This window comes from Diabrotica virgifera, chromosome 4 (genome assembly GCF_917563875.1).
Source record: "Diabrotica virgifera virgifera chromosome 4, PGI_DIABVI_V3a".
Taxonomy (NCBI): Eukaryota; Metazoa; Arthropoda; class Insecta; order Coleoptera; family Chrysomelidae; genus Diabrotica; species Diabrotica virgifera.
This window is the reverse complement of record NC_065446.1, coordinates 240816125-240841748: the sequence shown is the minus strand read 5'-3', so window position 1 is coordinate 240841748 and position 25624 is coordinate 240816125. Positions and strand designations below refer to the sequence as shown.

The window sequence follows — 25624 nt, the reverse complement described above, 5'->3', positions numbered from 1 at the left end:
GCTGGAATTCTCAAATTGCCAAATTCTTAAATTTGCCTAATCCCGAGAACTATACTGGCCATTCGTTCAGGAGGACATCAGCAACGCTTTTGGCTAAAGTGTTGATGTCCTCGGATTTAAGCGTCATGGAGGTTGGCGTTCATCGACAGTGGCAGAAAGCTATGTAGAAGATTCTCTTCAAAATAAAATAGATTTTGCCGAAAAAATATTGTGCAATACTAGTAATACTACTAATGTATGCGATTCTGCAGGAGTTTCTGTTAGAAGTGAAACCACAGCCCAAACAAGTGGGATTTCATTAAATAATTTAACAAATTGTACCATAAGTTTCAATATTAATAAATAATTCGTTAGTTTTCTTTATTCTTTAAAAAAATAAATTAAAATTAAGAGATTTTTTAACTCGACGGTAAGTGAATTACTTACCGTCGAGTTGGAGTACTTACCGTCGAGTTGGATTACTTACCGTCGAGTTGCTAGTAAATGTCACCTACTGACGTAAAATCTGTCACGGTAAACAGTCAAAAATGATCAATCGTGCAAAAAAATAGTTTTTAAATTTTTAGATAAAACACCCTGTAACTCAGTAAGGAACCACATTTTATTTAAGTGTTTTAGGTTAAATCTTCGTATTTTGTGCTAAGGTTTCTCCAGTTACTATATGGACAATTACCTATTAATGAAACATCCTGTATACAAGGGTAGTATAGGGTGGATAAGTACAAAAAAAGAAGTTTCAAAAGAAAAACGAAAATTTTGGAAAAGTGGGGATTTATTTCTTAACAACTTCCACCACTTTCCTTTTAGCTCGATACACATGACCCAGCGATGATTAAACTTCTTTAACCCGTCTGAAAAATACGTTTTCTCGAAGTCTGCAAAGGAGGCTTTCGTGGCGTCCGTCCGCCGACGAGTGGCTTTTTTAAGTTTGGAAACAAAGTCGCTCGGGACCAAATCTGGAGAATGCGGTGGATGGAGCCACAGTTCGTAGCTCAATTCGACTAATTTAGTCGTTAGGACGGCGAATGTATAAGTCAGTGCGTTTTTATAGTGGAAGAACACTTTTTGAAGATATTCTTCTTTAGCGGCGAATCGATTGAGGGTAAAATTGTACATTTACCGCGCGCCTGCGCACACTGACAGTATGTAGTTCATTGCTAATCTTTCAAATAGGTATGTATGTATCTGTAACCGTGCAAATAAGTCATTAAAAGAATATATTAGTGGTTTTAGGAAATGTATTATTTATTATAATTCTTGTGTTTTTTAATTAATAAAATATTATGTAAGCATAACATTTTTACACTATATTATGTCGCCGTGTTGTGTAATTATATCCGAAACTTACATGTTCATTTCTAGTGCCTCGATGGAGTAGTTAGAAATGCGTTAGCACTGAGATTGGAAGGTTGCGGGTTCAATTCCCGGGGCGATTCATATATTTTTTTTATTTTTGGTTGTTTTAATAAAAAAATTTTGAAAGTGGTAGATAAGAAAGTTAGTTTGATTTTTAAATAAAATACAAATAACCTTTTAAGTATATTTACTTCGTTTAAATTACCTATTATATAATAGAAGAATATCTTCTTACGTGCGTACATAGTACACACACATTCTTTTTTTTTTTATGTAATTCGGCTTCGATTCGGCCTAATAATTTAACTTTCGGCGGAAATTTTGACAGTAACCGTCTACAAGAATGTACTACGCGATATTAAATTTGTTTGGCGATAGTAGCGCCATCGGGCGGCGAGGTTAAGTACTTATGGGACCGCCGGAGCCGTCGTAATTTAATTTATCAATAATTTGTATTTCTTTCTTTTTTATTGCTACGTATGTTGAGGCAATAGTTGTGGTCTATTGAAGTTGACAGGTTTCGAGTTTTTTTGTTGAAAAATGAGTCAAGTTAAGTGTCGCTGTAAAAATACTTTTCACTTGTGAATTTTTTAATAGGAATTAAAAGCTGGGTTTCCTAGACCGGATGCGGATCTTTCCCCAACACGACTCTACCTTATCGGCAGAGTGTACGAGAAGTGTACGGTAAATTGAAGCTGTAATAATTACAAAGAAAGAAATATGTATGTCTTTGTACTCACTTTATAACGCTTAAAAAATTACGGGATCTGGATTTCAATGCATATTTTTTTTTATAATTCTCGTATCAAAGTTACGCGTGAAGTTAGTCGTATTGATGACAGTTGGGGAAAGATCCGCGATCCTTCCTAGACAGCAACAAAATGAAATCTGAGCCTTATTTTTGTACAGTGGGAGTGTTAAACAGAGTGAGTTTTATGTATTGAACGCCTCAATTATCAGAGAAACGGGTTGCATGATTTTTATAGACTTTGGTGTGTAAGGGCCTTGTGATGGGGCCGATATTATAGTGGTATTTAGGATGTTGTCAGATCTTCCGTTTTTCTGGAAATGTAATTAATTTTCTTATTTCAAGTGAAACACAATATATATTTTTTTTCTTTTTGAAGTCTTTAAGAAATACTGATTATTTTTTATGAAATGTTCCTATACCTAAATGCCATAATTTACTATCAATAAATTAGTAAACAGTTTAACAAAACTGATGCAGTAAAAGATTTATTCAAATCATAGCGTATAAAAACTACAGCAGATGAAAACAAATTGATGTTAGTTATTACATGAAAATAATAAGTATTTCTTAAAAACTTCAAAAGAAAAAAATTATAAAGGGTTCTCCATTTGAAATAAGAAAGTTATTTAGATTTCCAGAAAACTGGAAGATCTAACAACAATATAAATACCATCATAATGATAATTGAGGCCTTTCATACTTAAACCTCAGTCTGTACGTTTAATATAAATGTTTATAGCGCTAATTGCTTATTGATTTTGTAGATACTTATAGCTTTGAAGCACTTACATAGTAAGAATATTGTGCACTGTGATTTAAAACCCGAAAACGTACTGCTAAGTTCCGATGCCGAATTTCCCCAAGTGAAACTGTGCGATTTCGGTTTCGCTAGGATCATTGGAGAGAAATCGTTCCGTAGATCTGTAGTTGGTACACCTGCTTACTTAGGTAAATATAGATAATCACAATTTGTATATAATGTAATTATATTTGTAGAAGTAAGTTCTAATGAGTCATCGAGGAAAGTCCTAATTATCGTAGGCTGGGAAATGACATTTATTATTTGACATTTTTAATTCTAAACTGCGCGTCAGAGAAAACGGGCCACTCACAAAATTCAAGATTTTTTAAATTTTTTTCTTCTTCTTTTTGTATAGAAATGACTCTGTCATGTCTCTGTTCTTACTTTTTTTTATTTCGTCCATGATCAGGTTGAACAATAAAGGACTCAAGGAATCCCCCTGTCTTATCCCATTGCCGGCTTCAATTGGGTCAGTTAGTTCATCTTCCACTTTTACTTTTATTGTGTTGTTCTGGTAGATGTTTTCGATCGTTTTAGTTATTCCTAGAGGTACCTCTCTCGAGTATAACAAATGGATAACGTCCTTTAATGTGACCCTGTCGAATGGTTTCTTAAGGTCCACGAAACATAAATATGCCGGTTTGTTGTATTCCAACGATTTCTCTTGAACTTGCCTCATTATAAATATAACCCCACTGCATGACCTTCCCGACCTAAAACCTTGTTGTTCTTCTGCTGGTGGTATAATTTCATTCAATTTTTTTGTTATACCTTTGGTTGTTAATTTTAATATTATGTTTAATTTAATTCCTCTGTAATTCTCCGGGTCCGATTTGTCTCCTTTTTTGAAGAAAGATATTAGGATGCTTGATCTCCATTCTTGTGCTATTCTGTTTTGTTCTATTATTTTTTTTTATTAGTTTTAATAGTTGTTTAGTTAGATCTTTTCCTTCGTACTTTAGGAGTTCGTTCGTTCCTGGAGATTTTCTATTTTTTAATTTTCTTAATGCTTCCTTTACCTCTCCCTCCTCGATGTTTATTTCTTCGTTTGTCGTAACTTCAGGTGTTGGTGGTTCATTATCGTCGCCTTTAGCAAATAGAGATCGGAAGTAGTCTCCATGTTTCCTTCTGAATGTGTTTCGCTTTTATTAATTCGTTCATCTCCTTTCTTTGCCCTCTGATCATTCTCCATACTTCTTTTTGTGTTCCGTAGAAGTCGTGTTCCATCTGTTTTGAGAAACTCTGCCAGTGCTCCCTTTTTATTTGTCTCACTAAAGTATTCGTTTCGTTTCTGATTCGTTTGTAGTGGTTGTATGCCTGTTGTGTTTATTTTGTTCTGTATTATAAAAATGCTTTCTTCTTTTCTTCACATTTTATCTTCACTTCCTTTCTAAACCACGGGATTTTCTTCTTTAATATGTGAGTATTCGTTACTTTTCTCTCTCTCCAAGTGATTCTGTTGCAGCGTTGATTATGTTATCTTTGAGTTTTTGCCATCTTTAATCGATGTTATCGTTTTCTAATATTCCATTCTCAGCAATCTTCTCTGATATTCTTTTTCTGTATAAGTATTCCGTGGATTCCGTATTTAGTCCTTCGACTTTGATTTTTGTTTTGTGTTGGTGCTGTCCTCTTGGGTGTGAAGTATTTCATAATGATTTCTATTTTATATAATGCTAGGCTAGGGTCGCTACCTACATACATCTGCTGAGTTGAGGCATCTTACGTCCATTATTTTTTATGGATGTATATCTCTGTTGGTTACAACATAATCTATCATAGATCTCTGTCCACGGGTGTTATTGAATGTATACTTTTTTTTCTTACGTAACCCGATATTATCATTTGTAACAAATGGAAAAGAAGGAAAAAATCGATGTACCATTAGTTACAGTTATAGCAATAATTAAATTATAGAGTCAAAAAAAAGGCAAGTATTACTAGATTCAATAATGTGTGTGGCCTCCACGATTCTGAATACCACTCATTATTCGATTTGGTATAGAACAGATCAGGTTTTGAATGTCCTTTAGGGGAAAGTGGTCCATCCCTCAAAGAGAAACTTTTGAAGGTATTCACATGTTGTGGGAACAGGTATACGACGTCTTACAGATCTTTCGAGATGGCTCCATATGTGCTCAATAGGATTAACGTCTGGACTTTGAGCAGACCAGTCCATTTTTGGAATACAAACATCTTCAAAATACTGTGTTACAATCCTTGCCCTGTGTGATCTTTCATTATCTTGCATTAGCAGAAAACCGTAGTAGGATCTCCGTTTTGTATTAATATGCTGTTAATGTGTTCCTCTCAATCAAGACGAGATCCGTGTATGCCTTAAAAGAAATCCCTGCTCAAAAGTCACCACCAAAAGCAACCCGGTTTGACTGACTGCAGGCAGTATAACGTTCTCAAGCCCTTTTGTGGTTCTTATTTCGACCATCTTTACCATACATTGATATTCTACACTTATTCGTAAACAATACGTTTTCCCAATCGTCTCTTGTCCAATTACCACTTTCACAGGCAAATATAAGTCTGCGTCTTTTGTGAGCAGTAGTAAGTAATGGTCCCTTTGCTATATTGCGAGCTATTAAAGTATCAAACCTTGTTCTGTTAGCACAGTAGAAACGCTGATTACTGGTCCTTGGACTTGCTGAATATGGCTTTGGAGCATTTTTGCAGTTTGTGTCCAGTTTCGCAATGCAGCAACAGTGTGTGACGGCAGACTCAGTAAAACACAGTTTAAAACAAAATAAATATATTCAATGTAATTATGTACAGATCAAAATAAAAATAAAATATAATTCTGTTTATCGTCCCGCTGCAGCGAAGTCCTCCCCTGGATAGACGTCTGCAAAAGAAAAGCAAAATTAATAACAAAACGAAATATCCTTACACCTCACTGCAGTGTAAGACGCAAAACAGTCACGAGAGTAAAATAATAATAATTTATCGGGAGCTCGTTCACTTCACTTGCTACCGTTTAATTATGAGACTGCGAATTACTTCAACACGGTACACCTCGCTGCTCAAGTCGGCCTGCCTCAGTTTCAGAGATCACGTCAGTACGGTGCACCTCGTTACTCAGGTCGGTCTGCCTCGCTCACTTCGCTTGGCTGGTATTTGGGGCCCAGAGCTGTCGCTTCAAGACTGGAGAATCTCTGTTCCGTGGCCTCCTTAAGTATCTCTCTGCCCAGACAGTTTCGGAGAAGTGGAAATGAATGGGGTATCGTTCTGCGCGGATGGTGGAACTCGTAGGGTTCTAGCTGTCGGTGCGTGCTCGCGGCGTATCATTATAAGTGAGAACGCGATCTCTGTGACTGTTATCTTCCTTTTTTTACCCGTGTCGGGTTGCCGTTGATGACATCCTTTCTCAAGAAATCGTTGGTAAGTTCTCTGCACAATTCCAGACATCATTCCTTGTATCGGCATCATTTAGTTTACTTGTAACCGTCGACCTGATGATGTTCTGCAAATTGTATAAAGCGAAACCGGTCGTCGGAGTAAAAAAATAAGCGATTGCAAGTACGTCTCTCTTGATCACAATGAACTCGATATGCAACCGATTCAACATTATATAATTGATTTAATTTGGAAATATTCAAAATTTAACTAAAATTACTATTAATAAAACTGTACAGTAACTGTAGTTTAGTATAACTATAAGTTTCACAGAGGTTTCCAATGTCTTTATTATACATAATTTTTGAAGAACCATTCCCAAGTTCTCATAAATCTCTTTTGAAGAACACATAATGTCAACAGGAATAGAATCATATTAGTTAATATTTGTTTTTTCTCTTTAGCTCCAGAAGTTCTTCGCAACAAAGGCTACAATAGGTCTTTAGACATGTGGAGTGTAGGCGTTATAGTCTACGTCAGTTTAAGCGGCACATTTCCATTTAATGAAGACGAAGACATAAACGAACAGATTCAAAACGCTGCATTCATGTACCCACCGAACCCCTGGAAGGAAATTTCTTCTGATGGTAAGAAATAAAGATGAACCGTCTTATATTTCAGTTCGTTCAGAGAGCGCCATAAGCACTCTAACCGGTTTCGAACCTTGTTAGGTTCTCATCAGAAAATGCATATATCTGAACAAACTGAAACAAATCGGGCTTCTAGATAGCAGTCCGATTTGTGCTATAATAGATAATACTTTAAATTTATTATTTTTTAATTATCTTAAATAATTTTTAGCTATTAATTTAATAAACAACCTCCTGCAAGTTAAACAGAGAAAAAGATACACAGTGGATAAATCTTTAAGCCACATCTGGCTGCAGGTAAGCGTTTCTGTCTTTGTTTTTATTTTTCTTCTGCTGTAATATACAGTGCTCTTCAGATAAAAATATCCACATTAAATAACTTTTGAACCACTAATTAAAAAAAAAAACGAAAAACACGTCAAATAATGATTGAAGGGGGAGACATTATGCCATATTTCAGCTTGCCGGGAAAGGCACCCTCTCACCCCCCGTATCATCCCTTATTTTTTTAATTACTACCCCCTTTTTTATTTCATATTTGGATTCTCCTCTTTGTATTGATTTCAAAAATGTATAACGCTTGATGCTTTAAGTGATTAGTTTATGAGAAAAATAAATGCAAATGCAAGAAAACTGGATTAAATAAAAATGATTTTTTTAACAATTTGATTTTATTTTATTTCATTTTTTTAAGTTTAGGAAATTCTAAACATCAAAAATGACCAAATTTTTAGTGGATCGATTTTTTTGCACCGCAGTGTAGTTAATCATATATTATCGCTATTGAAAACAGCTTAACCCAGCGTGAGGCTGACCCTTATTTTGCGGTGCGTCACTGGAAGTGTATTGTCTTTTATTACCTATAAAATAGCAGACCTTAATACCTGAAGAAAGATTTATGAACTACCTTTTCACAAAATCTCTTTTCTTACTCTAACTCATGTAGGTATATACCCATTTGATTTTAGATTTAGTTATATCAATTTACGCCATTATTAATCAAAATTCAGAGTTGGCGCAATGATTGTAATTTCGAGACGAATCTATTGATGTAAATTTTATTATTTATTGTATTTGAGTGATATTATAAATATTCCATAAGATGTGTGAGGTGTACCTACTTTTCAAAATATTTACAGTTTTATCAATACAGGGTGTTTGGTAAAGAATGGGTCATAGCTTAACCTTAGATTCCTGAGGTTAAAATAGGTCGATTTAAGCTAACTTACCTTAGTACAAAAGTTGATAATAACCGAAATACAGGGTGTCAAAGTTAAACTTTTATTTTATTTATTCTTGAATATTTCCTAACAGGCATAGCATAATAACACGAAATTGGGTAAGGGGAGTTTTTTGAGACGAGAAATCTAAATTCGCTACCAAAAATGATGTATTACCCAGAGGGCGCCACATACGCCTTTCAGCGCTCAGTTAATGGACATCCTAAGTCTTGACGTCACAAAATTGGGAGGAGCTTATATTTGACTCCAAACAATTTTGTTTATAATATTAAACACTCGTAAGGAATTTTTAATTTATTGTTTACGTTTACGTGGTTTGTGTGACAAAATAAAAATTTCATTTAGGTATTTAGTTAAAGAAACGTGTCGATTAAGAGATTTTTATTCGTTATTGCCCAGGTGAGTTAATTTAATGCAATGATTAGAACGTAAACAGTTTTGAGGTTATGTTTATTTTCAACCACTAAGGAATAAAAACCACCTGAGCAAAAACGAATAAAAATCTCTTAATTAACACGTTTCTTTAACGAAATGCCTAAATGAAGTCCTATTTTGCCACACAAGGCACATAAATGAAAAAATTCTTATGACCATTTAACGTTACAAACAAAATTGTTTGGAGTTAATATAAGCTCCTCCCAATTTTGTGACATTTGTGACGCAGACTTAGGCTGTCCGTAGGTTCAATTATTTTTTATTACCGACTTTTCGAATCAAAAATTTTATTCTCTTAATATTTTTATTTAAAAAAGGTATATGGGCCATTCCACGAACATACGCCTGTTTTGGATTACTTCAAAAACGAATATTTTACTGTGCAACATAAGAAGTACAAAAGTAAATGGCGCTAATAATTATTCCAATAAACAACAATGTAATTTGCAATTTACTTTCGTTCTTCTTATTTTGCACAGTAAAATATTCGTTGTCGAAGTAATCCAAAACAGGCGTATGTTCGTGGAATAGGGTATACTACATTCATCTCGCTAAACTCGTTTTCGAGATAAACGTATTTTAAATCTGCGAGGCAACAAATTTTTTGCATAATATCATTGTTGTTACACCAGAGAAATAATTATTTAAACCATAAAAATTTACAAAAATGTATTGCAAATTTCTTCAAATGGGATTCAATGACATAAATATGAGAACTGGCACAATTATTATGGTTTCAAGTTTATTTTTCGGGTCTTAGTCTAGTAAAATAAAATTACACTACATGTAAATCAAAATGTAAATTCGTACAGGTTGAAACAAATTTTATATCAAAGTTTAGGTGGGTACAAAAGATATTTTCAAAAAGTATCCAAATCATACAAGGGGATCATTGTTTAAATAATTAAAAAGGGGCCATTTTTGCAAAAAAAATTACTTTTTTAACTGCTGAGGTCATTCAATTACTAATGAAGGTCTATAGTAATATTTTCTGCAAAGTTCAAGGGTAAATCTGTCACATAAGACTTACTAAATTAAATTTGACCCCCTATTTATTTAAATAATTATACATAAAACTTTAAAAACAAATTTGCAAAAAAATATTTTTAGCGTTTTAACCTTTAACTACACGCGCTGGCGTACTTTGTACGCCAGATATAAGAATTCTACTGGAAATATATTTAAAAATTTAATTTTTGACCTTGCTTATTTTTCTAACCTATCACTGGAATGTGCTTTACAATTTGGTGTTAGTTTCGTTATAATCGGCGTTCTGGAAAGATCGTAATTTACATTTTATTATTTGTTGTTTCCGGTGGTGGACAATATACCCCAGGATTATATTACTATTGGGACCGTGCAAGTTCGTCAAAGCGACCTCTATTTCTACGCTCTATACTAAAATTCGCACTTTTAATTATATTGGCCAATTATATTAGTCCTGGTTACTGGATAATTGTCAAGGCCATAGTCCAAAAAAATAATAAGAAGAAAAAATAAGATTCAGGTTATGTTATGAAAACGTCAACAATTGTATGTAGTAAATAAAATTAGTTATTAAAATGCAGTACTGCAAGCAAAATAAAATTAATTAAATTTACCTTTATATAATATTGCATATCATATCAATATTGTGGAGCAATATATAATTGTTCTGCTTCATTGACAGAAGGTATGAAATATACGTCAATTTGACAATTTCAATTGACAATATGAATTATTTAAGATAGTTGCAATATTTCTCCGCGACTCGCGCAGGGTCGTTTCTCGTTTCCCCTTCCAAGTACTTGCACACCTCCAATAAGTCGTAATATAAGTACATATTTTAATTGTTTTTTAGTCATTATGGCAAAAAATATATTTTTCTTTGTAAACAATACTTTTTCTCCTGTAAAAAATCACATTTAAAAAAAATTTTATTAGTAATTTTATTTATCATGGAATCCAGTTATAAATCCCAATTGGCTTACTGAAAAGGAACTCCAAGTATTCACTGATGCCGAATAAGGTTTATAACAAACAACTAAGTGTATTTTTTCAAAAAAAATTATTCAAAACCGCTGTTTTTAAGTGTATTTTCTTGTGGCGTACAAAGTACGCCACGCGTGTAGTTATGTTATAACTTGATGCGCGGGTAGTTAAAGGTTAAATAAGCACTATAAAATATCTTAGTTTACAGGAGAAGTTGTGCTATGTTATCAGTATTAATCAAAAAAAAATTGGTCCAAAAATATTTAATATTTTTTAAGATATGGAATTTGTTTATCAAATGTTACTCTATTTTCAATCGCAAAAACGCGGTTGTTGCCAATCAAATATTCACCTGTATTAAATCTTATTATTTTTATTCTTATGTATATTTTCGATAAATGTATTGATAAATTCAAATTTCAATTAAACTTTCCCCTAAAATGGCCTTTGAGAAAATTATTCAAATTTGTTTATAATTTGTTTTTTTAACAACGTCACGGGTATTAAATATTTTGAAATGCCGTTTCGATAATTGGGTTCCTGGGAATTTTTCACTAAGTAACAAATTTTTTTGTCTTTCTTTTCTCTTCTTTTTTTTTTCTTGGAGTTATATTACTATGGGCCATTTTAGGGTTAAGTTTCATTAAAAATGTCGAATCTCTAAGTTGTAGATTCTAGACCTAAAAATATTAAGATTGGTCTAAAATCACTTAAATAAAATGTGACTACTTACTGAGTTACAGGGTGTTTTATTTAAAAATTTAAAAATTATTTTTACCAAGTACTTTCAAACTATTTGACGTATCCTTATCATAATTGGCAGAAAGTGTGGGTACTATACAGTCTACTAATCTGTGATAAATAAAAGTTTCTAGCTACTACCAGAGGCGTACGACATAGGATAGTTAATGGTTGACCCTTCCCAAATTCTACGCCACTGAGGTAATTACTATTTTAGCGAAATTTTTAGATTCTCCAATACTTTCTAAGTAAATAATATACTCTTTACCGGTGACGCTTAAGTCATTAGTTTTCGAGATATAGGACGTTAAAAATTAAACGGCATAGTTATTTTGATTCATCCATTCATTCATTTTAAACTTCCAATATCTCTCAAATCGATGACTTTATCGATACCAATAAAGCAGTTTACATACAAAGTATTGGAAAATCGAAAAATTTCGCTAAAATAGTAATTCACTCAGTGGCGTAGAATTTGGGAAAGGTCAATCATTCATTATCCCCTGTGGTACGCCTCTGGAACTAGATAGAAACGTTTATTAATCACAATTTAGTAGGGTGTATAATAGCCACACTTTCTGCCAAGTATGATAAGGATACGTCAAATAGTTTTAAAGTACTTGGTAACAATAATTTTTAAATAAAACACCCTGTAACTCAGTAAGTAGCCACATTTTATTTAAGAGATTTTAGTTAAATCTTCATATTTTTAGGTCTAGAATCTACAACTGAGAGATTCGATATTCTTAATAAAATTTAGCCCTAAAAGGGCCCGTAGTAAGTAATATAACTACAAGAAAAAAAAGAAAAAGAAAAACGACAAAAAAATTTTGTTAATTAGTAAAAAATTCCCAGGAACCCAATTATCGAAACGGAATTTCAAGATACTTAATCCCCGCGACGTTATTAAAAAAACAAATTATAAACAAATTTGAATAATTTTCAAATGCCATTTTAGGAGGGAGTTTAATTGAAATTTAAATTTATCAATACATTTATCGAAAATATACATAAAAATAACAATAATGAGATCTTAAGCAGGTGAATATTTCTTTGGCAACAACCGCGTTTTTGCAATTGAAAATATAGTAACATTTAATAAACAAATTCAATATCTCAAAAAATATTAAATATTTTCCGACCAATTTTTTTTTTGCTTAATACTGGTAACATAGCGCAACTTGATCTGTAAAACAAGATATTTTATAGTGCTTATTTAAAACGCTAAAAATAATTTATTGAAAATTTGTTTTTAAAGTTTTATATACAATTATTTAAATAAATAGGGGGTCAAATTTAATATAGTAAGTCTTATGTGAAAGATTTACCCTTCAACTTTGCAGAAAAAGATCCCATAGACCTTAATTCGTAAGTGAATTACCTCAGCAGTTAAAAAAGTATTTTTTTTTGTAAAACTGACCCCTTTTTAATTATTTAAACAATGATCCCCTTGTATGATTTGGATACTTTCTTGAAAATATCTTTTGTACCCACCTAAACTTTGATATAAAATTTGTTTTAACCTGTACGAATTTACATTTTAACTTTTTTTATGTTATTAGGCTATCTAGCTACAATGATATTATGCAAAAAATTATGTTGCATTGCAGATTTAAAATGCGTTTATTTCGAAAACGGTTGAGTTTAGCGAGATGAATTTAGTATACCTTTTTTAAGTAAAAATATTAAGAGAATAAAAATTTAGTTTCAAAAAGTATGTAGAGTGGGGGATAAAAAATTGAACGTATTAAATGAGCGCTGAAAGACGTATGTGGCGTCCTCTGGGTAATACATCATTTTTTGTGGCGAATTTAGATTTCCCATCCCAAAAAACCCCCGCTTGCCAAATTTCGCGTTGTTATCCCATGCATGTCAGGAAATATTCAAGAATAAATGAAATAAAAGATTAATTTTACCACCCTGTATTTCGGTTATTATCAACTTTCGTACTAAGGTAAGTTAGCTTAAATCGACCTATTTTAAGCTCAGTAATCTGAGGTTAAGCTATGGCCTTTCCTTACCAAACAGCCTGTATATATTCTACATTCTTTATTTTTATTATTTTTAGGACTACCAGACTTGGTGTGATCTTCGAACGCTAGAAAACCAAGTAGGAGTGAGATATTTGACCCACGAGTCCGACGATCAAAGGTGGGAGCAGTATAGGGCCGAAGTATGACCCGAAAAAGGATGGTTACATAGCTTTAAAAAGTGCCTTCGAAGTATGCGCACTTGAACACAGAACACAAACCTCTAACAAGAAGAAGAATATCGATGATTTCTTCGGTTAAGATTTTTCAAGTTGTCTAATTAATTGTTAAATTACATTGGCGAGAAAAAAAGAGAAGTCACTGTGAAAACGATTTGAAAGTCTACATTTTGCTTACTACTTTAACTTTCATTAACTGCACATTCTTGAACATTTCTTGAAACTTATACGACAGTTGCCTTTTTAGTTTTGCATATAGCCATAAAGACAGAAAGTATATAGACTTAAACTACTTTATTGCTTTTCAAAATATGTTTCACCAAGATCAATACACTTTTACATACGTTCAAATCAATTGGTAAAACAGTTATTCCAGTCTTTAGTTGACACCTGCAAAGTCGCTGTTTTAGAGGCATCAATGGCTTCTTCTGGCCACAGGAATCGCTGCCCACACATTGAATTCGTGATCTTTGGGAACGTGAAGCAATCGTTGGGACTCTGGTCGGGACTATACAATTAGGGATGATTTTAGGGTCGGGGCTTAGGGATGGTTTAACAATTCAATGTTTTGAAGCTCCAGAAACTCTATTGTCTTTTGGGATGTGTGAGCATTTGAGTTGTCCCGTAGGATAATTCGCCGTTGTATGTTGCTTTTGTGGAAGTTTCGCGATAACTTCTGATAAACAAACGGGTATATACCAAATAGAAGTAACCGCTCTTCGATCTTCTTTCTAAAGCCACTGTTGTCTCATGACCAGATTTTGACACAAAAGTTGCGACCATTTCCTTTGGCGCACTTCGAGAACGGATCACTTTTTTGTTTTTTCCTCATCGTGAAACACCCACACAACGGATTATCGTTTATTTTCCGGTTTGTAGAAGTAAATCCAAGATTCATCGCCACTAATAATACTATAAACGTTTTTTGAGCTTCCTTTGTTGAACCGTTCCGATGTTTTTCGACACCAATTAACGCGAACCACTTTTTACTCTTCTGTAAGCAAATGAGGGATCCAACGGGAAACCAACTTCGTAACACTGAGTTCTTCATATAAGATCTTTTGAATCGAGGTCTTTGAAATGCCCAAAGATGCCTGTTTGACCCACGATTAGTTTAGCGTGAGTATACGTTGCTATAAAATATTACTTTAGCAAATTAAAATAATATACGACGACACTTTTCGATATAACTCTTTATTGATTACTATACGTGTTTACAGATCTAATTTTCGCTCGCTACTGAATCCTACTAAAATTACAAAACTACTCTCGACCAGAAATCCCTGGTGGTGGGGAAAACAAAAATGTCTATATCTGTTCTACAAAATTTCACTTTGGAAAAAACGTAATTACAAAACCGTTGAAAACCGTTTATCACTGTCCTTCTCAGAAGGGGACAATAACCGCTTGGCTCGCCTAACTTTCCAAATACCTACTTTCTAAAGAGGATTATGATACCAATGACAAATGTTACCCAGAAATATAGGTAAGAATGAATGTATTTTAATCTTTTAAGAGATTTTTGGAAAATAATTTACCCAAACTTTATGAATGGTCTGATATGAATTTACATCGTAAAATAAAATCGAAAAAACTAAAATTAACTAAACTATAAGCAGACGGAACAATGCCTCTATCTTTCGGTATGTTACACGCGGTTGTCCGTAATTAGCTGCCGTAGTTTGACTACTGTTTTGGGTGGACCTGTCCTGGATTCGTCGCTGGTAATAAAGCGATCATGTTGAAATTCGCAATACCAGCGGGAAATAGTTGACTGGTTTCATTCACAAACACAGAAACCATTTCAGCGAGACATTGCTGTTGGAAAAATTGTATAAAATTATTGCTCAAAAAGGTTCTCGGCTAAGTACCATTTTTCGATCGATTTGCTAATTTCAAAAATTCACTGTATCTACACGACTTGTTGTATCGCAATGAAACTCTGGATTTATGTCAACAAAATATTGAGGTTACATTTGAGTCATAAAGTTTTATTGGTGGCGTCCTCTAAGCGGTTATATGCAAAACTAAAAAGACAAACCTCGATGTCTTATGAAATTTAGTCTCAACTCAGCCCATACCGGTGGTCCATTTCGATGTTCTTTGATGACTACATTTTTCTTGATACTATTTCCACTTCTGTACATTCTTGAACAGTTCTTGGAGCTGATATATATCTCTTAGGAAATTTAGTCCCAACTCAACCCATACCTCTGGTCCATTTCGATATACTTTGATAACTTTCTCTACGTCAGTTCTTTCATTCTCTTGCACAAAGAGACATAGACTTCATCACAGGCATAAAATTATATTACATAACTTCCATGCTGTACCTGTGAACTGTCAGGTAGTAATTTTGCAGGAAGATCAAGTCTATGTCAGGTTCTCAAAAGACTTTTGTCCAAATTAAACTGATTTATCTTTTAAATAGAAGTCACTTTTCTCCAGTCTCGTTATACATATTGTTACATTTCTCTATAAAATAACTTTCTTTGAATAACAACAATATTACAATACTTTAACTCAATGACAACTATCAAATTCAAAAACTGAATTTATATACATTTTCAGACATTTCGGGATTTTTCGATGATGAATATTAGGACATGATGATAACGAGCGATCCAAAATTATTGGGATCAAAGCAATCCGTGCAAAAAATTACGTATGTATTGTTTTAATCTGAAAGACAGCCGGAGTGTGACGTCACAGCCAACTGCGGCTATATTCAGTGTTGTTATGATCACTTTCACTTTCCAAATAAAGAATAAAGATTGAAAACACGTTGAAAAGATACCCATCTCAAGACCTTTTAATTCGTATAAAGCTAAAATTTTGCTTCCTCTGCTACTTTTTATGTTCAATTATAGTGTTTTTTAAGTTGACGTACGTACACTGACAAGTATCTGTCAAAGTTGACGTAAACTAGAAAGTATATCTGAATTAATAATAGACATGCACTGTATAGCTATCTCTGTCGTTCAGAGCCACCTATGGTGACAATAATTTTGGATCATGTTATCTCGAATATTCTAGAATTTTAAAACTTCTTCTTTTTCGTCAAGGGACTTTTTCTATACGGGATAAATCTTAAGGAACTGTCGCAATTCTGCTCCTTCCTTTATAGTTAATCGTCTCGAATAATTGAACTATCAGGGACCAACTGAAGTCAACAGGATGGATCAATTCCATGATATGGAGCTAATCTCTCGATATGAACTACTTTGGGTTTACCTCTAGCTGAAAACTGGATGAAAAAGATTGGATCAGTTGCTTCTCGATTAGGAAGGGGTGCAATTTCAGGCCATTTTGAAAAATAATCCATTTCTACCATTAAGTACTTGTTTCCTCTTTTTGCCATCAGAAGTAGACCGAGAATATCTACTGCAAGTCGTTTAAAAGGCTTTCCAGAAATATACTGTCCCATTTTGCCACGTCTTCTTGTACTCGTGCCTTTTCTACCGTTACATAAACCGCGTTTCTTGCACCAATCCATCCATTGGGCGACAATCCATCCAAAAAAATCTGTCTCGAACTCTGACCAGTGTATTTTTCACTCCGAAATGTCCTCCAGAAAGACTGCTATGCAGTTCTTTAAAGGGTTTAATTATTACCTTTTGCATAATTGGACATAGGTAAATATTTTAGGACCACACGCATATGTCCCAAAGCAGCGAGTCCTTCGATATTAACAAACTAGTGAACTTTTAGAGCGACTGGTTCTGAGAATTTATTTGGTCTGGTTTTATAGTTACTAATTAGGGTTGTGCACACGAGAAATAAAAGTGATAAGCGACAAAAACATTTATTAACAACAACGAGTTTGACAAATAAGCGGCTTAACGATAAATTGTCTTAGTAGCGAAAGAGAGAGAAAGAGTCTATTATACAAATTTTCGTGTCGACAATTAGCGAGAGGGGTAATTATTGCGAGAGCGTATCGTATTTTCACAACGAAAAGAGGAGCACACACTTAACACCTCGCCTTAGAGAGGCTGGTGATAGACTGCTCAGTTTTTATTCTAAAACTGCAATATTTTGTTTAAGGGTAAGAATGTCACTTAACAACAGCGTATCCATGGCATCCACGCATGTTTATACCCTTGCGACCACCGAAGACGCCAAAGCAGCAACCATATGTCCGTTATCTTTTGTGCCCTAACACAACACTAACACTCAAGTTTTCAGAGAATTAAATATTTCAAACACAATAGATTGTCCCAACAGATTTATAAGAGAGATTTACATAAATGCGAAATAATTTAACTGTTGTTTTCACAACACCCACTTCCGACATAATAGACCTTTTGAAAGATACAGAGATTCCCATTGTGCTCAGTACGTCTTTATAGTTCTGTGTATTTGACTATTTCCTGACAAATATGTCTTACTCCATTTTAACTTTTAACCCATTCTTGTATGACTTTTAAGACTCTTTCATCCGCACTTTTAATGTGCCACACGTGATAAGTCCTTTGTTGATCTATAAGTTCCTGCTTATACAGTGACTTCAAATTAGCAAATGTAAACTACTTAGACCATCACTTCAGATTGAAATAAATCTTTTACTCGTCATTGTATCTACACTGGATTTTGGTTATGCTAGAGGAAAACCATTTTTAAAATAATTGTGCCAATAGTAACAAAGCTAGTACCTCAAACACAGTTTCAGAATTACTTCCAGTTAAAAAAGTTTATAACTGTTGATAGTATTTTTATAGGAAATTTACATTTTTCGTTTTATAGTAAAACGAAGTCTAATACTGGTAGTTGAAGTGACTGCTATGTTTATTGAAAAAATTAGAAGAGTATCTAATATTTCACATTGCTTATTGATCTTTTGCTTTATACAAGCTTTGTCTCGAATATCATGTGATAACTACTCTTAACTAACTGAACTTTTCAATAAAAATGTAAACTGACGAGATAATTTTGTTAAAAACCTTGCCAAACAAATTGTCACCACTCATAATTATATGAATAATTAGACTAATTACATTAGAACATAAAAGTAGACCATTTAAGTACAACAGAAGAAACGTAAGACATCACACAACGTTTCTTTTTTTTTTCTTGAAACTTTCATAATTACAGTTGAGTCCTCGTACTTTACCCGTGCGTTATTAATACATGGCGAGATAAAACACATACTTGTTATCTAGCATCATTGTCTTCCACGCATGAAACTCAAGACAAACCAGCTACCGCCGGTTATTAAGTAAAGACACATGTTATTTTTATAAACGCTCTAGTCTAGACCAAGTACATCGAAAATAGATGGGTACAAAAAAGACGCTTAGGAATGTTTTCAGATCTTAAGTACAATTTGTTACGTTTCTATAAAGTTTGTTTACTTGTGGCTGTCAGTTTGTTAGATTTTTTGCGGTTTGAAATTTTATGGTAAGTGCATTTTATTTTGCCATTTACATACAAATTTAACATCATTCATACAGTTAAGGAATGGTTTTGTTTAAGTTTCCGCAAAAGTGAAAGAAATGACAATTATATTTTTTTTTATAAATTAGCCACTAATGATATTAAAATAATTAAGCTACCGTAAAATGGGGTGGATAGGAACAAAACTTCACTAAACAATTACAATAATCTTCCTTAACATATATATTACTTTCGTTGGGCTATTTAATTTTTTTCAAGTTGGCTAACGTGATATGGCTTTAGGAAATTTAGGTTTGTGTTGTTGGCGTCATTAGTTCCTATGTTCTAGGCGTGCAAACAAAGTCGTTCATTTTGAGGATATTTCTCATCCTAAAAAACTTTCTCAGTAAGTACAAAATGTCGATCTGTCAAAATAGATTGAAGAGTATTGTTTTTTTGTTTATTCTAACCGTTACAACAATATAACATGATGATACTTTGATTTATCTGTTAACTTTTTTTGTTAACAACAATTATTACTGTTCACGTCATGAATTTGAGAAATGGGGGGTGGATAGGAACATAATATTTACCGTGTTGCCCTTCACCCCACATATTAGAAATTACTTTTTTATCTAATATCTCCATAGAGTAAGTCCAAATGAAACAATATCTCATCTAACAACAAATTATAAATATTATATTGATTATATTGATGCCTTGCAAAACGTGTTTCTAGCAGTTAGCTATCGTCTCCAATCCAAAACAAACTTCTACCAGGGTTCTCAACCACGCGTGGTATTAATGAACACAATGTTTCCAATTATTATGGGCACTAATTATCAGCATCCGGCTCGAAGGACCAAATGTGGATTCCCAAAATTTGAAATAAATATTTATACGGTTTTCTGCAATCATCAAAACTGCTGTCCAAAAAGTTTAAATGTACGTCAAAACGCAACAAGTCCCATGAAGATTATGTGGCGCAAAATAGTTGAGGAATGAAAAACAGGACGAGGCAGGAATGAATCCACAATAGCTAAAGACAAGTTTCCTAGACTATGGGAGCGTTCAAGTATTACGTAACGCAATTTTTGAAGATTTTTGACCCCCCTCCCCCCCCATGTAACGCACCGTAACGTTTTTCTGTACCCCCTCCCCCTACCTAAGGTACCTAAACGTTACGTAACAACCAAGTGGCCATTTGAACCTAAATGGAAAACGAGGCTGCGAAAAGTACCGGAAACTCGGTAAAAGAACTTTATTATTTTAATGGCATTTGAGGTAATAATAAAAACTTACAATCATCATTCAGTCTTAAATGTCCACTGCTGAACATAGGCCTCCTCCACTCGTTTCCAACCACGTCTATCCTGCGCCGCTCTCAGTTTTTATTTAGCTTTCTTAAGTCGTCAGTCCATCTTGTAGGCGGTCGACCGACGTTTCTCTTGTCTTCGCTTGACCTCCATTCCAATAACCTTTTTGTCCATCGCCCATCTGTCATTCTGGCAATGTGTCCTGCCCATCTCCACTTCAACCTGGCTAGCCTTTCGATGACGTCAGTCACCTTTGTTCTTCTCCTGATTTCTTCGTTTTTGATTTTGTCTTGCAGAGTTATTCCTAACATTGAGCACTCCATTCTTCTCTGCGTTACTCTTAGTTTGGTAGCCGAGGCTTTAGTTAAGGTAAGTGTTTCTGATCCGTACGTCAAGACTGGGAGGACGTACTGATCAAATACCTTTCTCTTTAGGCATGTGGGCAACTCACTTTTAAAAGTTTCTCTCAGTTTTCCAAATGCTGCCCACCCAAGAACGATTCTTCTATTTAGTTCATGTGTCTGGTTATCCCTGCGACTCGTAATTTCATGTCCCATGACATGAAATATGTTCAAAACTTACAGTAATAATCTTTTATTATTAATTTTACATTTACATTTTCCCTACTTGGCCCCATCCTTACACACATTTTTGGTTTCATTCTTTATTGTTCTTCTCATGCATTCTTCTATTTTATCTATTTTAATAAAAGCTTAAAATAAAATAACATATTTATTATTTCAACATTTTATTTTGCTTAGTAAAAATTTTTGTATAACGAATAATATACGATGTTACCAGTAGTTTCTGAAAAATAGTGAAAAAAATGTGTAAAACTTTTTGTTCTTCAACGCCCTGTATCGTGAAAACGCATGCCGTTACATAAATTATTTAGTAAGCAAACCCCAATTATTTTTTAATTTTTCACCTATCGTAGAGATCGTGTTACCTTTTTCTGAAACACTTTGTATAAGAAGGCACTTATGGAATAAAATTATTTCTGTCCTTGTTTTAAATCATTTTAAAAAACGCTGGGACTTGTAGATATTCATATATAAAAATGTGTGCTTTTTAAACATAAATTTAAATGTACAAGGTGATTCATGCAAGCCTATCGTAGTCCATTATCTTTAATTTTAATTAAATACCCTGTATATTTTTGTTTTTAGAAGCTGCTTAACAACCTCATCTCAAAAATGTGTATTATGTAGGGTCTATTATGAATAATGCAAGGTGAAATTTTGAAATTATGTATAATTTTCGTCAAGATGTTAATCACATAAAACTTTGAAATTAATAATTCAGGAATCACACTTTAAATAAGGGTATTATTTTTTAAAATATCTATCACTTTTCTAAACTAAGTATCAATATAGTGGGTTTTGTATTTAATGCTTTTTAGTTAGACATTTTTAAATAATTTGAAAATTTGCGTATTTAAAACATTAATGAATACCTACCTACTGCTGAAAACGATACTGCATGTTATGGACTTAATTATCCATTTCATTTTTACCAAAATATAAAGTACCTACCTATCTATTCATCAGATAAACCCATAAATAACTCCGAGGGAACAGTTCCGGATATTGGAAACATAATATGACACATGGTCTTTTGAAAACAAAACAATTCTCAACGAAAGAATCTCTTGTTATCTTAGGTTAGGCATTTGACATCATTTTTACATGATTTTACCCTGAAAATCCTATGTCGCTAACTTTACCATCAAATATAATTTAGGTAGGTGAAGTGAAACGAAAGAAGATTATGCGCTGTTGGATGTTGGGCTTTGGGTTGTATAATATGAATGAGAAATGGTTTATATTTGAGCAATGAATTTTTTTCAGAGTTTTCGGTTGATTTTATACAGTTTTCAGTAGATAAGTAGATTGGAGTTCAAATCAGTAGGTTTTATACAGTTTTCAGTAGATCGGAGTTCAAAACGGTATGTCCACTGAAAAATCAGTAGACAAATCATAATACAATTCAGGGGTCTATGTAAAACAAAAGAAATTATGTAGTTTTTTTTATTTAAATTAAAAAAGAATGTTACGTAACGCGCTGTTCGAACCCCCCTCCCCCATGTAACGCGCCGTAACGTTTTACAAAACCACCCCACCCCCCAAACTGCGTTACGTAATACTTGAACGCTCCCTATTAAAGAAACTGGTTAATAGTCTTTCAGAGAAAAATGCCAAATTAGAGTTTAAAAAATATTTTTCATTTCAGCAATATATTTTTCCAACAATACAAACTTTATATTTATTTGTATATGTTACTTTACACCTTAGACACTTTTTACCTGTTTCTATTGACCCTACAAATGTACGAATAGGAACACAATAGTTTTTAATACAAGTGTTCCCATTCACCCCACTTGGTGGGGTGAATAGGAACACCAGGTTTTGATTTTTTGTGATTAAAGTATTAACTTTTTAATTTATTAACATCTAAATATCAAAAGAGGAAGGTAAGACCCAAATAACAATGCATAAGTTTTATGTTTGCAATATGTGTTAGTGACATTTTTTTCAGTTGAAAGTTGAAAACCGTTCCTATTCGCCCCATTTTACGGTACTTCAAATGTAGCTGTAATTCTGCGCCAAAAGCTTAAAGCAAACTAACACTTTACATTCTATTTTTTTGATAGTCAAATTTTATAATATAATCTGTGATCGGTGCAGTAGCCACTTTCTGTCAGTTGCTGTTACTTGGAGTAAATTTCCGATTTATTTCGTATGCTTTAAATGACACACGGGTAAAGAGGCATGGACTCAACTTTACCTATTGGAAGCCACAAAAAAGGCCAAACGTTAAAACTAGAATATATATATTTTTATTACATAGTATTCTTAAGCAAAACAGTATTTACCATTTTTTATTAGAGATTTTGATTCCAAAGATGGTTCCTCTAGTAAAACCAAACGTCCCACAACCTTGGTACTTCCATATTGCTTGTAATACTCAAAAGTTGATATATGCTATTTTATATGTTACAAAAGAGAGTTAAACTTCAAACAAAAGTAATCATTCCTGATTTTTTATTTTTAAAGTATTTATTTATATGTGTATGGTTATACAAAATATTTTATTTTTTATTAATGTTTATTTATACAGTTTTTAGCAATAAAAAGTAACATTTTCAACACTTTATCTAATTTAGTGAATTGGAAAATAAAATTTTCTATGAGAAACCACTGTGTTTATTTTGTTCTTTCTTGAATCTGCTTATACCCTATTTAATTGTTGGGCTGACAAGTTCGTAGGCTAACATAGAAAAAAAAAATGTGTGATAAAATTTGATTTTATTATTCAATATAGTTACCTTCGAGGATGATACAACGATTAAAGCGGTCATTCAAATTTTACATGCTATTTTTAACAGTTTGTCTTTAGCCTCAGTTCTGGCGATTACCTGTTCATTGGTGCTAAATTTCTTTCCTGCGAGCATTCTCTTGAAGTCAGCGAACAGGTGGTAGTCCCTGGGAGCCATATCTGGTAAATACAGTGGCTGCGGAAGCAATTCGAAGCCCAATTCATTAAAGTTTACCATTGTTTTCATTTATTTACAAAAGAGTATATATTTCAAAAATCTGACGATTTGAGCAGGGCGTGAGGAAATGGGAGCGTTAAAAAGTTCCTCAAAAAAAAGCGAATAATTCGTGAAATGAACGTTAGATCGAAAAACTGCAAAATACACTTAATAAATATGGTACCGAATCGAATGTTACCAAACACGACCCCCATAGAGGTGGGGTGGGGGGTTACTTTAAAATTTTAAATAGGAGCCCCAAATTTTTATTCCAGATTTGGATTCTTTACCTAAAAATAAGCAACTTTTATTCGAAACATTTTTTCGAATTATAGATAGATGGCGCTATAATCTGAAAAAATGATTGTTGGAAATGGAAAATTACATTAAAAAATGGTAAGAGCCCACTAAAATGAAAAACTTTACTTAACTTTTTTTGGTTTTAGGACCTACTCTTCACAACCCAATAGGTCCCCAAAGTGCTCGAGTGACTGCACATTTAGCATACTTTGCTCCCCTACTATAATGTAATGCAATGTAATCACTTAAATTTAATATTGATATTTACATAGTAAAAGAAAAAAGAAAATTAAAAAATATATGTTTAAATAAATAAAACTTTTACATTAGAAAACCCTCTGTGTTACTGAGTTACAGTGTCTAAGAGCATCTTTAAACTTATAAATTAAATCTAGTAATTCTACTGAGTTGCAGGTGAAATGAATGGGCTTTAAAACTTTACTATCCTTTTCCATATCAAACTGTTCACCAATCAAACATATCCTAAATAGGGGCCCTTCCGCAGATTCCACTTCACTAGACTAAAAACAAAAAAATAGATTAATAACCTATGAGCTTAATAATAAAATAAATAGTGTTATGTTAGCTGCCTGCCTATCGAACGTTAACTCAGCATCCAATGACTCTGGTCTTTTAGAAAGTACAAGTAAAAGCAAGTGTTTACCTCCATTGCCGAACTTATCTGGTTGAGACATCCATATGAAGGGTCAGGGGGGAAAAACGATGAATGTCAATTTTTGGTCATTTTGCGATTTCTTAGCAATCTGTTAGCTTGGAAAGAGTACTATCAACCTGTGAATGGCCATGGAGAAATAATGATAAGAATCATCTTAAAAACACGTTACAAGATTGGATGCAAGGGAGAATACAATGAATATGTAACTTTGTTTCTCATTTTACTGAAAATGACCCTTCATATGGTTTAAGTTTCCCAGGTACATGAGCTTGCTTGTCAAACTAGTAGATTATCAACAAAAAACATTCAAGGGAACTCCGGATAACTGTTCACAAAACATATAAATACAGAATGATTTACATTAAGTCCTACCTTTACTATGTAGTCTATTTTCCACTTTATATCAGTAACGTGTGGTAAAGCACTTCCAATATTTAATAAAGCTATCTGTAGTTGACATTTCTTTTCCTCCAACATGCTTATATAAAGGTTTGTTCGTTCCGAAGATAAACCACACTCATCATGTAAAAAGAATGTAATGTCTTCTCTATTAACATTTTGTCTGATAAAATCTGTAGTAACTGTTAAAAGGGAAGCATAAAATTCTTTAATGATATCAGGTTTTGAATTATACAGATTGTTTGTAGCTAAAAGAAGAGCAATATTAGTATTTAAAATTAACAAAATGAATATAATCTCACCATGAATCTCTTTCCTTTCAGTTAAAAATTGAAAGCAATTTTCTAATTGTTTTTTAAAGATCTCATCGTTAATTACTGTTGAATTTTTCGCTAAAGCTATAGAAGCTCTTTTATCCTGAAAATTCTTCATAATTTATAAAAAAATATACACATATCCACCCACCACTCTAAAAAAGTTTGACAGTAATGAAAAAAACAAAAAATAAACGTCACTGTCAC

The 25624-nt window shown here is 33.1% G+C and overlaps 2 protein-coding genes across 2 annotated transcripts in view; one reads left to right on the top strand and one right to left on the bottom strand.

Annotated features, from left to right (window-relative positions):
- LOC114327327 (serine/threonine-protein kinase D3) overlaps positions 1–23390 on the top strand; it is an 87669-nt gene extending 64279 nt beyond the window's left edge. The window contains exons 12-15 of the mRNA XM_028275919.2: positions 2872–3055; positions 6719–6901; positions 7116–7201; positions 13361–23390. Coding sequence (XP_028131720.1) covers positions 2872–3055; positions 6719–6901; positions 7116–7201; positions 13361–13471 — 564 coding nt within the window. The 3' untranslated portion in view covers positions 13472–23390. The remainder of the gene's footprint in view (positions 1–2871; positions 3056–6718; positions 6902–7115; positions 7202–13360) is intronic.
- A 922-nt stretch (positions 23391–24312) lies between these two features.
- LOC114327355 (COMM domain-containing protein 3) lies at positions 24313–25606 on the bottom strand. Its single transcript, XM_028275947.2, has 3 exons — positions 25406–25606; positions 25077–25351; positions 24313–24549 (listed from the first exon to the last, which is right to left on the bottom strand). Exons 1-3 carry the CDS (start codon positions 25533–25535, stop codon positions 24355–24357), a joined length of 600 nt encoding a protein of 199 aa, XP_028131748.1. The 5' UTR covers positions 25536–25606; the 3' UTR covers positions 24313–24354.
- Positions 25607–25624: the final 18 nt, after the last annotated feature.

Bases quoted from the DNA above. Each gene is read 5' to 3' on its own strand.
- LOC114327355 (XM_028275947.2), bottom strand. From the start codon at position 25,535: ATGAAGAATTTTCAGGATAAAAGAGCTTCTATAGCTTTAGCGAAAAAT. The intron at 25,352-25,405 runs GTGAGATTATAT...CTCTTCTTTTAG, and splicing joins TGAAAGGAAAGAGATTCATG to CTACAAACAATCTGTATAAT. The intron at 24,550-25,076 runs GTAGGACTTAAT...TTTTGTTTTTAG, and splicing joins AAATAGACTACATAGTAAAG to TCTAGTGAAGTGGAATCTGC.